This window comes from Lutra lutra, chromosome 2, assembly GCF_902655055.1.
Source record: "Lutra lutra chromosome 2, mLutLut1.2, whole genome shotgun sequence".
In the NCBI taxonomy this organism is placed as follows: Eukaryota; Metazoa; Chordata; class Mammalia; order Carnivora; family Mustelidae; genus Lutra; species Lutra lutra.
In genome coordinates this window covers 8,246,228-8,261,054 of record NC_062279.1, presented here as the reverse complement: position 1 = coordinate 8,261,054, position 14,827 = coordinate 8,246,228, and the positions used below count along the sequence as shown (strand labels likewise).

The following is a 14,827-nucleotide window of genomic DNA, read 5'->3' as shown; positions in this document are numbered from 1 at the left end:
AACAGCTCATGTGCCAGAGTACAAACACAAATACATCTAGTATAGTAAGTACATAAAACACAATGCTGTGCTTTACTGAGTCATTCATCAAACAGTCACTGTGTGTCTGTGTGGTGCAGCTACTATGCCAGGCTGTAGAGAACAGTAGACAGGATCACTCCTCTAGAGAAATCCCATAAGCGAGTCAGACGTGCGAACAAGGGACTGGAGTTAGTGTGGCAGAGGAAGTGTGTATGCAGGACACATGCCTGCCATCACGCTGGAGATGGAGAGGACCAGCCTGGGTCTGCAGAAGTCCACAGGATTGCACCCGCCGTGCCAAGGATGGATTTTTTCTTCAAGTCTCTCAAGAACCATTAGAAGATACATGTCAGACCTGTCATGTTTACATTGTATATTCTAGAAAGAACATCCTGAAAGCTGTGTAGTAGGTGGGTTGGAGGAGCAAACCAGGAGATAGAAAAATGGAAGCAGCTCACGAAAATAATCTGATACAGAAATAAGAAGGGTGGGGCCCACGGTGGTGGAAATGGGGATGGAGAAAAAATAGGTGGGAAGACATTTTTCAGAAAGCCCAGCACTTGGGGGCTGCGTGTGTGGGAGAACACGGAGGCAGAAGTTAAGGATGAAAGTGCACGGATGATACAAGGATGGAACGCATGTTCACAGGGAGAATGGGCTGGAAACAGGGAATTTGGTTTGAATATACATATTGGTGTCTGGGGTGTCTGTAAGAAATCAAAGTGAAATGTTCCGTAGGCAGTGGGATCTGGAGCTGCCCCAAGGTGGGCACTCTTCTTCGGTAGCTACCGGCATGAAGCTGGTCGAGCACTCGAAGAGATGAACCCACAAGGAAAATAGAGACCGTAAAAAGAGAAGCAGCAGCGGACACTGTGGGGATGATCGCTACTTAAGAAACTGGGAGAAACAGTGCTCTGCGCCAGAGACTTAAGAACAGCCAGAAAAATTAAGACTAATAAAGGTTTATTATGAATCCAAAGGAGATTGCAAAAACCAGTAATTCAAAGAAAGAAGTGGTGGGATCATCAAGAATTAGGTCAAACTCAAGAATGACCAGGACTGACTCCATTATCGGAAGGACAAAAAGGGGAGATAACGTGTTTATTTATTGATATCCCACGTTGCGCAACAGTCTTGAGAAAGAGGCAGAGGAAACAAGAGGGTGAAATCTGAAGGTGAAATTCTCAATTATTACATGAGAAGCCAAATCAGAGGGATTAAGTCATTTTCCCCACCATCACCAACTGAGAGGAGCAAACCAGAGATTCAGACTAAATTTGGAGCTAATCCATTCCTCTGGGAATCCAGTCATTACTGCATTTTTTTTTAAAAGATTTTATTTATTTATTTGACAGAGAGAGATCACAAGCAGGCAGAGAGAGAGGAGGAAGCAGGCTCCCTGCTGAGCAGAGAGCCCGAGGCGGGGCTCGATCCCAGGACCCTGAGATCATGACCTGAGCCGAAGGCAGCGGCTTAACCCACTGAGCCACCCAGGCGCCCCCATTACTGCATTTTTAACTTTTTTAAATTTCAGAAGAAATCTCCAAATAAATACTAAAGGACAAGGAAAAAAAAAAACTCACAAATCGATATATCCTTCCATATTGTTGGATATGGATATATCCTTCCATATGTTGACTTGAAATTCAACAAATATTTTGTCATATTCACTTAAGATACAACCCAAAGCCCCAGTCACCATTCTGCATCCTCTGTTCCCAGAGGTAACCACTGCCTGGAAATTGTATTCTCATTCATGCTCTTCCATTTTTATGGCATACGGATGTATTAACATAGGAAAAAATAATGTATAATACAGCTTTGTTTAAAATATTTATGTTAAAATGGTGACATTACTTTTTTCTCTCAATGGTATGTGTTAGACATGTAATCATTTTGAGGTCTATAGGCCTGGCTTGTTCATTACATACATGTATGATATTCCATTGTATGAATGAATGAATGAGTGAGTGAATGTTCGTGCTTATTCTATGACACCTACTATAGGGGAGGCACTATGCTACTTATTAGGAAGAGAGTAAAATCAAAAGAGAGAGATGTCACCTTTGATAGCCAAGTGCCCTGAAGTGAGTTTTACCCACGGGCAAATATATTAGTCAGTTGGTTCTCACTGACAGTGTCCCACAGGGTTCCTCAAGGAAATAGCACCTTCTGGGGACAATGGATAGACCAGAATAATTTATTTGGGTCTTAATCGGTGAAGGCCAGAGGAGACTAAATTAAAAAGGCAACGCTAAGCCTGTGCTCCAGAAGCACCAGCCTGAAGAGTTTCACCTTTTCTGTAGAGGGACTGGTGTAGCGTGGGGAGTTTTTTGGTAGAGGAATGACAAGACTGTGCTCAGCAGAGCCAGGGTACCTTGAATTTTTTTTAAATGATAATAAATAGAAACCATGGGTGATTTCAGCCTGGTAAAGAGGTTACATCAGTCTGGGGGAGAGGCCTGGGGTGGTGAGAGAGGAAAAGAAAGGGTGAAAAAAGATGAGAACATGGAAAAACCTAGCCTGAAGGCTCATTTGTTTTGTTTACTGGTTTTCATTTCTTTTACAAAAATGTCAACATTGCTTACTAAGACACCAACTAAAACATATTTGCTTCTAAGAAGTTTGAGTTATTTGGGCTTATTAAGGAAAATTTCATTTGTGTGAGAAGTCATCTCTTCTCCAAGGAACACAGTAGATTTATGTCCCTGGCAACCTTTGAAGTAGAACTTGAGTGCTCAGTGTCTTTGTTAATCTGTAACAGATCCTCGGTCCGAGTGCTTAGAAGCTTGAATATCCATGAGGGTTTCTTCTCATTTTACTGTTCTTCTTTTCTTTTAATTTTAAGATCATATGTTGTTGCTTCACCAAACATAGAGATAGAATAGCGTGATACATTTAATAAACTGCATCAGAGCAGAAATGCAGAGGTAACACATCTGCCAATTAAACCACAACACGGTCTTGTGCTGATTGATCAGAAATAAATACTTTTCCAGTACTTCAAAAGATGCATCTGTATTCTGCCCTGAAAATACCCCCTTTCTAGGTTGAAAACCCCCATGATACTATACAGTTATTTTTGAACTTTTATTTTCATATCTGTTTATCCTTTTATTTTAATTTTTTATTTTCAGCATAACAGTATTCATTGTTTTTGCACCACACCCAGTGCTATCCTTTTTTTTTTTTAACAAAGTTCATTATTATCTAAATATTATCTAATGCCTTCAAATGACTACCTATTGATATGAATTCACCCATGGAGCTCAAATAAGAGTCTCTAGACCCTGGAAGGTATTTTTTTTTTTTCTAAAAGGAGCTAACTGTGCTGTCCAGTATTCCTTCCCTTGGACCCTCTAGTTTCTGCCTTCTAAGAGAGAACAGCTGGAAGCGCAGCATTCCTGTGACTTGCCGACTGACTGGTAGAAATTAAGCAAAAGGTCTGTGGCTGAGAATATTCCAGTAGTGTATCCTCTGCTCTGAGGCTGTGACTGCATTGTCACCCAGAGGCGGGAACTATTAGATCAAAGAGTCTGCCAACATAATGTCAAGTTCAACTAAAATGCACTGAGAATGATTTTTAAGAAATGTCTACGTTAGACCAAATCTATCAGTCATTTTCTAAGGATTTTTGATAGACCTTTTAAAGCAGTTTTCGGCTTATAGAAAAAATTGAGCAAAAAGTACAAAGAATTCCCATATACCTCTTACCCTCCTTCCCCAGATTCCCCTAACACCTTGCCTTAGAGAGTCAAGTGTATTCAAGGGCCATACTTGAGGAACTCAAGATGAACACAGCAATTCAAAGGCCTTGGGAATAAAACCATTGAAGTATTTTACCTAGGGCTCTGTGGCTCTAATAATGAAAGAAAACATTGCCGTTCCGGCTGCTATTCTGACAACTGTCTTGGGCCAGAGGGTCTGGATGGATATTCTTTCAAAATATAATTACAGGTTTGAGTGACTGTCAATCACAGTGGGTGAAAGTTCAGATGACATCAACAGTCGGCATTTAGGGAATCAAAAATGTACTCGGATATTTATTGACATTATTAACATGGTCAGAGTCCACCCCCACACCCTGCCCCTGTATAGGTTTTCTTAATGGAATATAGATCATCTTACTGAATAGATCATTGAATGATATGAAGATGCTTAGAAGGGATGTATGAGTGCTCACGTCACTTGCCTTCATACTAGTATCACTGATCACATTCCACATTTAGGGACACTTAAGGCAGGCTAGCTATTTGAGGAGCATGATACCAATGATCAGCAGAATTTTAATCAGCTCGGTGGTTGTGGAGACACCTTATGAAAAGAGATGCCAATGAGAGCATTCGATTAATAGCACAGTTCGTGTCCACAGAAAGAATTTGCTTTTTTAAAAAGCCATTGAGTGCTATGAGTTGAATTTGTATTCAATTAATGTTGACATTTATTTTGAATGATCTATGAAATATTTTGAGATATTTAGTAAAGTGGATCAAGAGTAGTTAAATAAATCCAGATGAAGAGGGTTTTTTTCACTGAGAAATATATTACAAGCTATATTACATTCAACTAAGTGCTTACTAATGCCAAACAAAACGTAGGAGTGTGTCTGTGTTCCTTAAATATGGATTAGGGGAGTCAGAGAATTTCCAAGCATGTAGAAACTCTAGTGCCAAAGTGTAGAGATGATGAAAGAACCCAAACAGCATGATGGACAAAACAGCCTGCTACAGTGTCCAGAGCACAGGAGCTAACAACTCTTACCCAGTATGTAGTGTTTAATCACACGGAACATACTAGTCTTTCAAAATTTCAAAAGATAAATGGTGAGATAAGAATCATTTTAATCATTAAATCCATCATTCTTGAACCATATGCCCTTAAGTTTTTGTCCTCTAGTTCTAACTAGCAACAGTTACCTAACCAGTTGAGTGAGGTAATGAAATAATTCTTAGAAAAGCATCTTTTTCCTTCGTAAGTATTATAAACAGGATTGTGGTTGTGTTTGCTGGGGAGGGATGGGAAAGGCAATACTTTGCCTACTGGAAACTTTATTTACATGTGATTCTCAACACAGATCTACTTTACAAATAATTGCATAGTCATTGGCTTTGCAGACAAAATGCATCTTTGGATCAGTATTTTATAAAGACGGTATACAAAAATAATTTCTTTGAAAGTCTTAATATGTTCACACTAATATTCGGAACTTGGAAGAAAAATTTCAATAGGATAAAAATGCTTTGGAGGTGAAGATATGTAGGAGATAAGTAAATTGTGCTACCTTCTATCCACATTAAAAACATTTTCTTTCATTCTAAGATACTGTTCTGGAAATGGTTTTTTTTTTTTTTTTTTGCATGAGAATATTTATGCTAAGAACTTGCCTTTCACTTTTAGAGTAGGGAACCTCATTTAGTAATTATGAAAATGCATCCTATGTAAATATATGTATCCTTCATTAAATGGTATCTAGCAAGACTTCAAATTTCAGCATTAAAATATGTTAACATTGATAAGTAGTTGTTTCTTAATTTTGGCAAAGCTTCTACAGTGATGTTTTTCTAGAAATTTAAATTATGTTTTAAGAATCTTGGAAATTAAAATATTTGGTTCACCTTGAACAAAGCATAATTAGTCCATAATATAAAGTTCATGTTGACAAAAACACTTCAGGTATAACAACTGAAATTGTTATTCTGAAGGCCATATTTTTATTCAGTGTGCATGTGCAAAACCAAAAGAGCTGGTGTAGCCAGATCCTAGGGGACTACTGAATGCTGTAAAACTAGGCACTAGATACCTTGTTGTTTTGTAGGACAATTTCAGAAATGCATTCGTTCATCTGTTTCTACACAAAGTCCATATTTTTGGATTTATCTTTTTAAGGATGTGAGATATTACAGAACTCTTTCTTTTCCCTCATGACATGAGAAATAGGACATGATTTTCCTATCCCTTTAGGCTGAACAATTTTGCAGACCGACTTTCACTTCAGTACAGAGACATTAGCATGTTCTCCTGCAGTTAAAGACCTCAGGATGGACCAGTCTCACTTAGGCTAGTGATTGAGGTCATTCTTGACACTTTTTCCCATGAAAATAAGTAGCTTAGATATGCTTATCAACTTCAATGACTGTTAACTAAGAGGCAGACACACTGGACATTGCTACCATACACACACACACACACATACACCACAGGTGGGACGGGGAGGTTATATGTGTGAGGGCATATACATGCCTGTTTATATGTGCGTATAACAAAAAAATATGCACAAAGAGAACTGAAGTGTCGTTGCAGAAAGCGATCCATATCATATCATTCCAGCAGTTTTTATTACCTGTCACTCTTTGAGTTTACAAATGCATTTCCCAACCCTTATCATTGATTTCGTGATCCACTGATGGGTTACAAGTAACAACTGGAAGAACACTGGCTGAAGTAATGGCAGAAGAAATCACATATTGGCAAAATGATCTCGCCCTTTTGCAGCCACCATAGGCCTGTGCCCTCCTGATTACAGCAGGGGAGTGTGTCACTTAAATCATGTGTGTATCAACCTCGCAACACAGCCCAAACGGATCTACCTTCATTTATGGAAGAGTGGTCTGAGTTGCATTCGGCCAGGATTGACTGCATTACTATTATATAACTAAACCTAACAGCATCTTATTTGATGGAAGGGACTAAAGCTTTGGATAGGAGGTAAATGAAAAAAAAAAAAAAAAAACAATGATACTGTTTTTGGAGAATTGATAAGTACTGTCTAAATTTTTTTTGGAACAATGCACATTAATGATTAACCAAGAAAACAGTAATGACCAAAATATGTGGTAAGTAAAGACTTGCTCTTGAGAATACATAAAACTATTAGGGAGGTATAACATTCCCCAAGGCACAAAGCTAACTGGAAAAACAAGGTTTAGAAGAGCATGTAAGGGAGGCTATCTTTAGGATAACAGAATGGGAAAAATATATACATATGTACATATTTTTTTTTAAAGATTTTATTTATTTATTCGACAGAGAGGTCACAAGCAGGCAGAGAGGCAGGCAGAGAGAGAGGTGGAAGCAGCCTCCCTGCTGAGCAGAGAGCCCAATGCGGGGCTCGATCCCAGGACTCCGAGATCATGACCTGAGCCGAAGGCAGCGGCTTAACCCACTGAGCCACCCAGGCGCCCCTGTACATATTTTTTTATTTATAAAAAGAAACACTGAAAACATAAACCAAAAAATGCAAAAAGGATCAGCCTGCTGAGGACATGGATCAGAATGAACTCCTCTGAATGTATATTTTCTCATAATTTTAACTGAAATCACATAAATTTTCAAAAAATAAAATTATAAAGAAAAAAGCATATGATATATGCAGGAGGCAAATATCTTACTATTATATATAGGCATACCTAATATATACTTAAGCAAATATAAAGATTGTTAGGAACAAAAATTTTAATGGAAGTTATTAGTATGAAGAAGTAAGTTTAAAACCCAGTAATGTTAAATTACATTTGGAAATCGCACTATGTTTTTTTTTCCTCCTAAAACTATGTACAGGCGTCTCTTACTTAAGATCAGTAGCCTATTTTCAAAAATATACATTCCAAACAAATTTCTACTGTCTTAAATGGGAAGAATTAAACCCCAAACATAACAAATTTCCTACAAGGAGCTTAAACACAATACCTGTAGAAAAGTAACATACTACCGTGATAGGATCTAAAAAGCTCAAACACTGTTTCTTTGATCATCCAACAATTTCTATGCTTGTTAACACATGGATACTTTATGTGTGATTACTTGGATTATTTGCATGCTGAGTGAGAAATTATCAGCTTATGATATGGGACAGCAAATAACACACAGTATTCAAAAACTTGTTAAAAAATCAAAAATAAATTCAAGAAAACTTTCCATAATAGATTGTCTTCATCAGACTGAAGACATGGTCCTTGAAGAATGTTACAAGGGAGGAGGGATAAGGGGAAGACAGTCATTGCAACTCTTGGTTCTGTGGAGAGGTGTGGGAGGGCATTTTAGGCAAATTCTCCCACTGAGTGGGACAAGTAGAGACTCTCTGGGTCTGGGAGCTGCTATAGAGACTGCTGAGTGGGAGAAAGTCCATAAATCCTCAGGGGCAGTTGTCAAGGGAAAAGTGGTTACCAACTGTAGATGTGCTTACACTGTTCAAAAAGTCCTTCCCGGGGGACGCCTGGGTGGCTCAGTTGGTTAAGCGGCTGCCTTGGGCTCAGGTCATGATCCCAGCATCCTGGGATCGAGTCCCACATCAGGCTCCTTGCTCGTCAGGGAGCCTGCTTCTCCCTCTGCCTGCCATTCTGTCTGCCTGTGCTTGCTCTCTCTCCCTCTCTCTCTCTGACAAATAAATAAATAAAATCTTTAAAAAAAAAAAAAAAAAAGTCCTTCCCGGGGTGCTATGCGAGACATCAGGTGGGCTTCTAAAGGCATGTCATTGCGTCATCACATAGTAAGACTCTAGAACTTTTCTCAGCAACATCCAAAGCACATGACCTGTTTGTTTACACTTGGTTCACCTGTTAAGAGGTCTGCACATGACTGTTCTGTTCTGCCAGCCTGGCCTGTAACTCAGCACTCTTCCCTCACATACTGTTCACGATACTGAGTGTGAAAGATAGAATTATTTCCCCTGCACCAACCTCAGTTGAAAATTAAGGTAGTGAGAGGTGTATAGATACTCTGTAAGGATATTAAGAGCCAAGAATTCTAATGGAAGAAGACCTTCCGTGGGATACATGTGCATTTCGTAGCTCTGCGCCCTGAAAAGGTTAAGTAGTCATGTAAGCTGTTGGCACTGAGCAAACCTAATCCCAAGTGGCATTTCCCGACAGAGAACGAGGGCTTCTTGAAGGAACGGCTGATTCTAGGTGTAGAGGAGACAATGGGCAAGATGAGCTTGCGACATCTGCTCACCCAGGGGACAGGGAAGGCTGTCCTCTACAAGGCTCATTTCATACAGGCGCCAGCAGTCGGACGGCTGGAGCAGAGGAGCACTTGGTGTACTGGATGGAAGCCCATATGTTCATAACTTTTACTAAAACAGATAAAGAGAATGTAAGAGGAGAGAGGAAGGGAGAGAAAACTAGAGCAGCAGTAACATGAAGCACGGGCTTTGATACCCTTCTGGTGCAGTGTAGAGTGGAAATTTTGGAAGAGTAGAACCTTCATAGTTATAGGTATCTCTGGTTCAGGAATAAGTCAGGAAAGGTAAAGTACAAAGAGGTTTCCTGTAGACTTGTTTAGAAGAGCCACAGACTGGAAGCAGTTTCAACAGTGACCAACAGGACATTATTACTCATTCATTTCATGGAGGGCTATGTACCACTAACAAGCAGGACATTCTGCAAAGAACTACGAAGATATCCACAATATATTGTTTAGTGGAAGAAGGAAACTTCAGAGTAATGTAAGAGGCTTATCCTGTTTTTTTTTGCACCAACTAAACCACCATGTGATTATACAAATAAATGTATTTGCCTTAACAAGATCAAAGCGTGTAGTGATCTAGACCATACCACTAAGTGGTCACCTCTGGGATTAGAACTTGGCCACATATGTGGGGGAGGGAGATACTCGGAGAGGGAACTTTGACATTTCATTTCAGATATCCTCGCATCCCATTAAAGCTTTTTCACAGGCATGTACCGGCTTTGTAATACACAGGGAAGAAAAGAGAGGATGCCTTCCGTGTACCAGTTAGACTGCTAACTCATCTGTCTCTCCCCAAGGTGCCAAGCTGCAAACAAGACTTGCCCCACAAACTACATCTGGAATAATCACCTCTGCAGATGCCTGGCTCAGCAAGATTTTATTTTTTCCTCAAATTCTGGAGATGGTAAGCAGAATCATATTTATTTATTTATTTATTTATTTTAAGCAGAATGATACTTTAAAGACAAAATGCCAAGTGCCTCTAGTTTGGTTAACATTTTAGTATTAAAACCACATGTACAATATTCTGATGATCACTGGAATAACAAACTACCAGAGAGGACGCTGTCTACTTGACATTGGTATTGTTTTGAACTTCCTTGTAAAGGGACAGACCCATGTTTGTGCACACACTTTAATGAAAAACATAGAGACCTTTTCAGTGCTTTTAATTGTCTCACACCAGTAAGGTGTACTGAAGATGTCGGACTGTGTTTGTCTAGACTCTGCAGATGGATTCCATGACATCTGTGGACCCAACAAGGAGCTCGACGAAGAAACGTGTCAGTGTGTCTGCAAAGGGGGGCTCCAGCCTTCCAGCTGTGGACCCCACAAAGAACTAGACAGAAACTCGTGCCAGTGTGTCTGTAAAAACAAACTTTTACCCAGCTCCTGTGGGGCCAACAGGGAATTTGACGAAACCACATGCCAGTGCGTATGCAGAAGAACCTGCCCAAGACATCAACCCCTAAACCCTGGAAAATGTGCCTGTGAATGTACAGAAAATTCACAGAAATGTCTCTTAAAAGGAAAGAAATTTCAACATCAAACATGCAGGTAAGAAATCTTCGTAAAGTGTATTCCTTTCTCTTACTGAGGACAGTTTCCTGAACCAAAATGGCGGAGCCTTTTTAGAATGAGACCCGTCAGTTCTGGAAGATGAATTGTGTTATTTTCTAACTGAAATTTCCTTGAGACTGTGTTTGCTCCTGAAAGGAGCCCTGGGAACCAAAGCCAGATCCAAGCCCAGAATGTACTCCTACTGCTCATCCCAGAGGCTGAGTTTGAGGCGGTGGTGCTCACTTGGGCTGGGAGACAGATGCACAGGACAGTCGCTTGAGGAGGATTTCCAGAACATCCAAACATGGCATCCCTGCCTCCACCAAAACTTATGATGCCATCGTAATATAAGACAGCTGTTCCAAGTGCAGAAAATTTTATGAAAAATTTACAGAGGATGGGAGAGTGCAACTAAATATAGAATTGTATCTAGAAAAATATTTATTTAGTGGAATTAGAGAAATAAATTGTATTGTTAAAGATTACTCAAGATGCATTCCTAAAACGTCGATTCTGCCCCTTCTTCACCAAGAAAAACAAAATGAGACTGTTGGAGTCAAACACTTTCAGTGTTACTCCCTGAACGACTTCCTCTTTAATCGGACGGTGAGATGGGCTGTTTGGGCCGGCTCTGTGATTTGGGCATTTCCTTCAGCACAACTCCACTAGACAGGCCTTCTCTCTCCCATACGTTTGACATCTTTAACTACTTCTCTTTCCCCTTAATTTATGAGAGTTCCTAAACTTTTGTTTTATTAGCATCTTACCATGGTGCTGAACACACTTTGGCAGTGAAGCTTTGTCCTCTCCAGAGTCGCTTCAGGATCCAGGCACTCACCCTTTGCGTTCCCCCCCTTTCTTCTCTCATTTATCCAACTAGCTGTGACCCAGGTTAGGCCCTAGAATGCCAGGTTAATGTGCTAGTCAAGGGTTAGTAGACTCCACAGCCAAATCCAGTGGGCAAGTTTGGTCTTCGTGTAACCTGTCTTTTCTGTTCCTTTTCTTGAAGCCCCCCCTCTTTGTTTTGGCGGACATAACATTTTCCTTCTCTGGCTGCCCTTCCAGTTTTCAGATGGGTCTGTGCCTCATCACCTCCACTGGGCTCTCTTCTTCCAAGCTCAGTCTTTAGAGATGGCGGTGATGCCCATGCAGCGGCGGACCACTCACAGGACTTGAGACTTTAATTTCTTTTATTTACAGTTTTGTACCTTCATTAATGTTCATAACCTTTCCCCAGTAAATAAAATGTCCATCTTTTTAATCCTCATGAGTTTTGTGCTCCTATTTTAATTTCTATCTCTAATGATCCATCCATACTAACATTTTAGCCATTGCATAAGGGAACTTCCCTGAATCTAGGTTCACTCAGAAGGGTTCAGTATACAAATTGGTTTAATAATCTTTGGTAAGATTAGTATCTATATAGTACTCTACATTTTTGAAATAACCTTCTAGTAGTTAGAGTAGGGATATGCAAGAAAAATTGGAATACAGTTGTTGCTCAAAATACTCCAAAAAGGAGGGGCACCTGAGTGGCTCAGTTGGTTAAGCCTCTGCCTTTGGCTCAGGTCATGATTCCAGGGTCCTGAGATTGAGCCCTGCATCAGGCTCCCTGCTCAGCAGGAAGCCTGCTTCTCCCTCTACCACTCCCCCTGTTTGTGTTCCCTCTTTTACTGTGTCTTCTCTCTCTGTCAAATAAATAAATAAAATCTTTTATATATATATATATATTTTACATATATATATTCTAGAAAGGAAACAAAAGGATGTCTATAAGGTACTCTGAAGCAATAATGAAAGAAAAAGCTGTCATCCATGAGATACCTGATTTTTTGCTTACATAAGACTAACCAGCCATATTTTTCTACAGAATTCTTATATTAAGAGAAAAGATTTTGATCTTTGTATTTCTCCTAATAGTATACATTGCTTCATGAAGACTTTCTATTTAACTGAAACTCTTCCTGTGTTCATTTTTCTAAGGATATACTTCCAGGTTTACATATATATTGAAACAAAAAAGGTAATTTAATATTTTGAAAATATGTACACTCATTTTCTCTTAATATTTATTCCAGAAGTGGGGGAGGGGGCAGATTATGTATTTTTTGTCCACTGCCTTAAATCAGCAACTTTCATTGATGATTAAGAATTGCATCTTTTTAGTAAAGGAATGCCAGAAGTCTTCTAATAATGCATCTGTACTTATAAGTTAAAAAAAAAAAATTAGTAACATTTTAACTAGATACACCTTCTTTTCTACTAGAGCACAAGAAATGAAACTTCAGACTCACATTGGCAGTTTCTCTATAGTGCGCTTTTGATTTCCCTGCCGGGTCATCCTGCATTGCTCCCTGGACACCCAGCCCTGGACACGCTCACACTCCCACAGCTTCTTCAAAGACAGCTCCTGCTTGCAAACAGCAACGGGGCTGTTTGATCATGTCCTTTCACCACTGCTGGAAGCTGGAAGTCTAGGGTACAAAGAGAGGGGTGCCCAGAACAGGCACTCTCTCTCTCCCAACCCCCCCAGACCACCTTCTTCTCACCTGCAGCCCAGGTGGAGAGGAAGAGGGGACCACCCTGGCTCAACCACCTGCCTGCCCAGCAGAGGGATGGGGTGGGGGTGGCCCCCCCCGCGGAGGACAACATCCTGCCAGCATGGCTGGACTTCCATACAGGTCTGGGTTCCATGCAAGTCCCAGATGCTTACAGACTCTGCCATGCTGCTACGCTCACACCACATCGGTAGACCTTGCACACTCACTTTCACAGTTTCTGTTTTATGTTCCTTTCATCCTCGAAGCAGAGAGCACTTCAAAAGAACTAAAGCTCACGTCATCTCAAGTCTCCCATCTGTTCTATCAGAAAGACTGCTTTTAGGCTTTTCCATTCCTCCTAAATTTTGTAATTCTCAGCACAAACTTCAATAAGACATAAACCTAAGAATAATTTTATGATAAAATGAGTAACTTTGTTCTTGTTTTAAATTTAGGGAAACAACTGTGTTTGTAGCGTAATGAACTCATTGCTTTGGCCTTTAACAAAAACGTGTTCCTCATTTTCCTAGTTGTTACAGAAGACCGTGTGCAAATCGACCGAAGCATTGTGACCAAGGACTTCTATTTAGTGAAGAAGTATGTCGCTGTGTCCCTTCATACTGGAAAAGACCACATATGAATTAAGACTGTACTATTTTCCAGTTTGTCAGTTTTCTCTCTTGGAAAACTGTGTTGCCACATTAGAACTGTCTGTGAACAGAGAGACCTTTGTGGGGCCATGGAGACAAAGACAGAAGTCAGCGTTTGCTGACCCGTGTGGATAACTTTACAGAAACGGACTGGAGCTCATCTGCAAAAGACCTCTTTTAATGACTGGTTTTTCTGACAATGACCAGACAGCTGAGGTTTTTCTCTTGTGATTTAAAAAAAAAAAAAAAATGACTATATAATTTATTTCCACTAAAAATATTGTTTCTGCATTCATTTTTATAGCAATAACAATTGGTAAAGCTCACTGTGATCAATATTTTTATATCATGCAAAATGTTTAAAATAAAATGAAAATTGTATTATAAACTGGTAAGATCAGTCCATTACTATCTTCCACAATAAGCAAAACTTGATGATATGAAAACATTCATCTCCTCCTGCCCTTCCTCCTTTCCTCCAACCAGATGTCAGATTTTGACTATTAGGAAAAAGTGTGATCCTAAGAGAGAAAGTTCCAGAGGGACAACAGTTGCTATTACATTTTATTGAAATTCATCTCTGAATAAATATAATGATTTTAAATGTTTTAGCACATGACACTTTGGAATTTATAAACAAGGGAGTCAACATGGAACATAGCTTATAAGTTCATCTGCTTAGCATGACCACGTGGTGGAAATTATTCAGTGCCCTGGGATCATTCAGACTCATACTTGATTTAATATCCCTCAGTATAAATTAAGATGGTTTAAGGTATTTTACTCAAAAAGAATCCTTCCCAGTATTTAAATCCCTCTGGCCACCTGAAATACTTCTTGTGAGCTGAATACTTTTCATGAGCTCCTAGCCAGCACATGTAAAATAAACTGGAAATCATGTTTAATTGCTCTTACAGGTTAAAAAGGAAACATTTCAGTAACTCAATTGAAGTGCTTGTCTCATGTTTAAAAGGGCATCACGCTGAAATACTTTCCTCTGGGAACAAATATTTTGCCTGCATAAATACAACCATATGAGTGGTTTGCTTATTGATAGAGGATTACTTGCTGGTACGATCCAGCTGCTAG

At 39.7% G+C, this 14,827-nt stretch overlaps 1 protein-coding gene across 1 annotated transcript in view; it reads left to right on the top strand.

The window, feature by feature from the left end:
- The window catches only part of VEGFC (vascular endothelial growth factor C), a 102,216-nt gene extending 87,921 nt beyond the window's left edge, over nt 1-14,295 (top strand). Inside the window, exons 5-7 of the mRNA XM_047714233.1 lie at nt 9,786-9,892; nt 10,212-10,545; nt 13,619-14,295. Coding sequence (XP_047570189.1) covers nt 9,786-9,892; nt 10,212-10,545; nt 13,619-13,733 — 556 coding nt within the window. The 3' untranslated portion in view covers nt 13,734-14,295. The remainder of the gene's footprint in view (nt 1-9,785; nt 9,893-10,211; nt 10,546-13,618) is intronic.
- Nucleotides 14,296-14,827: the final 532 nt, after the last annotated feature.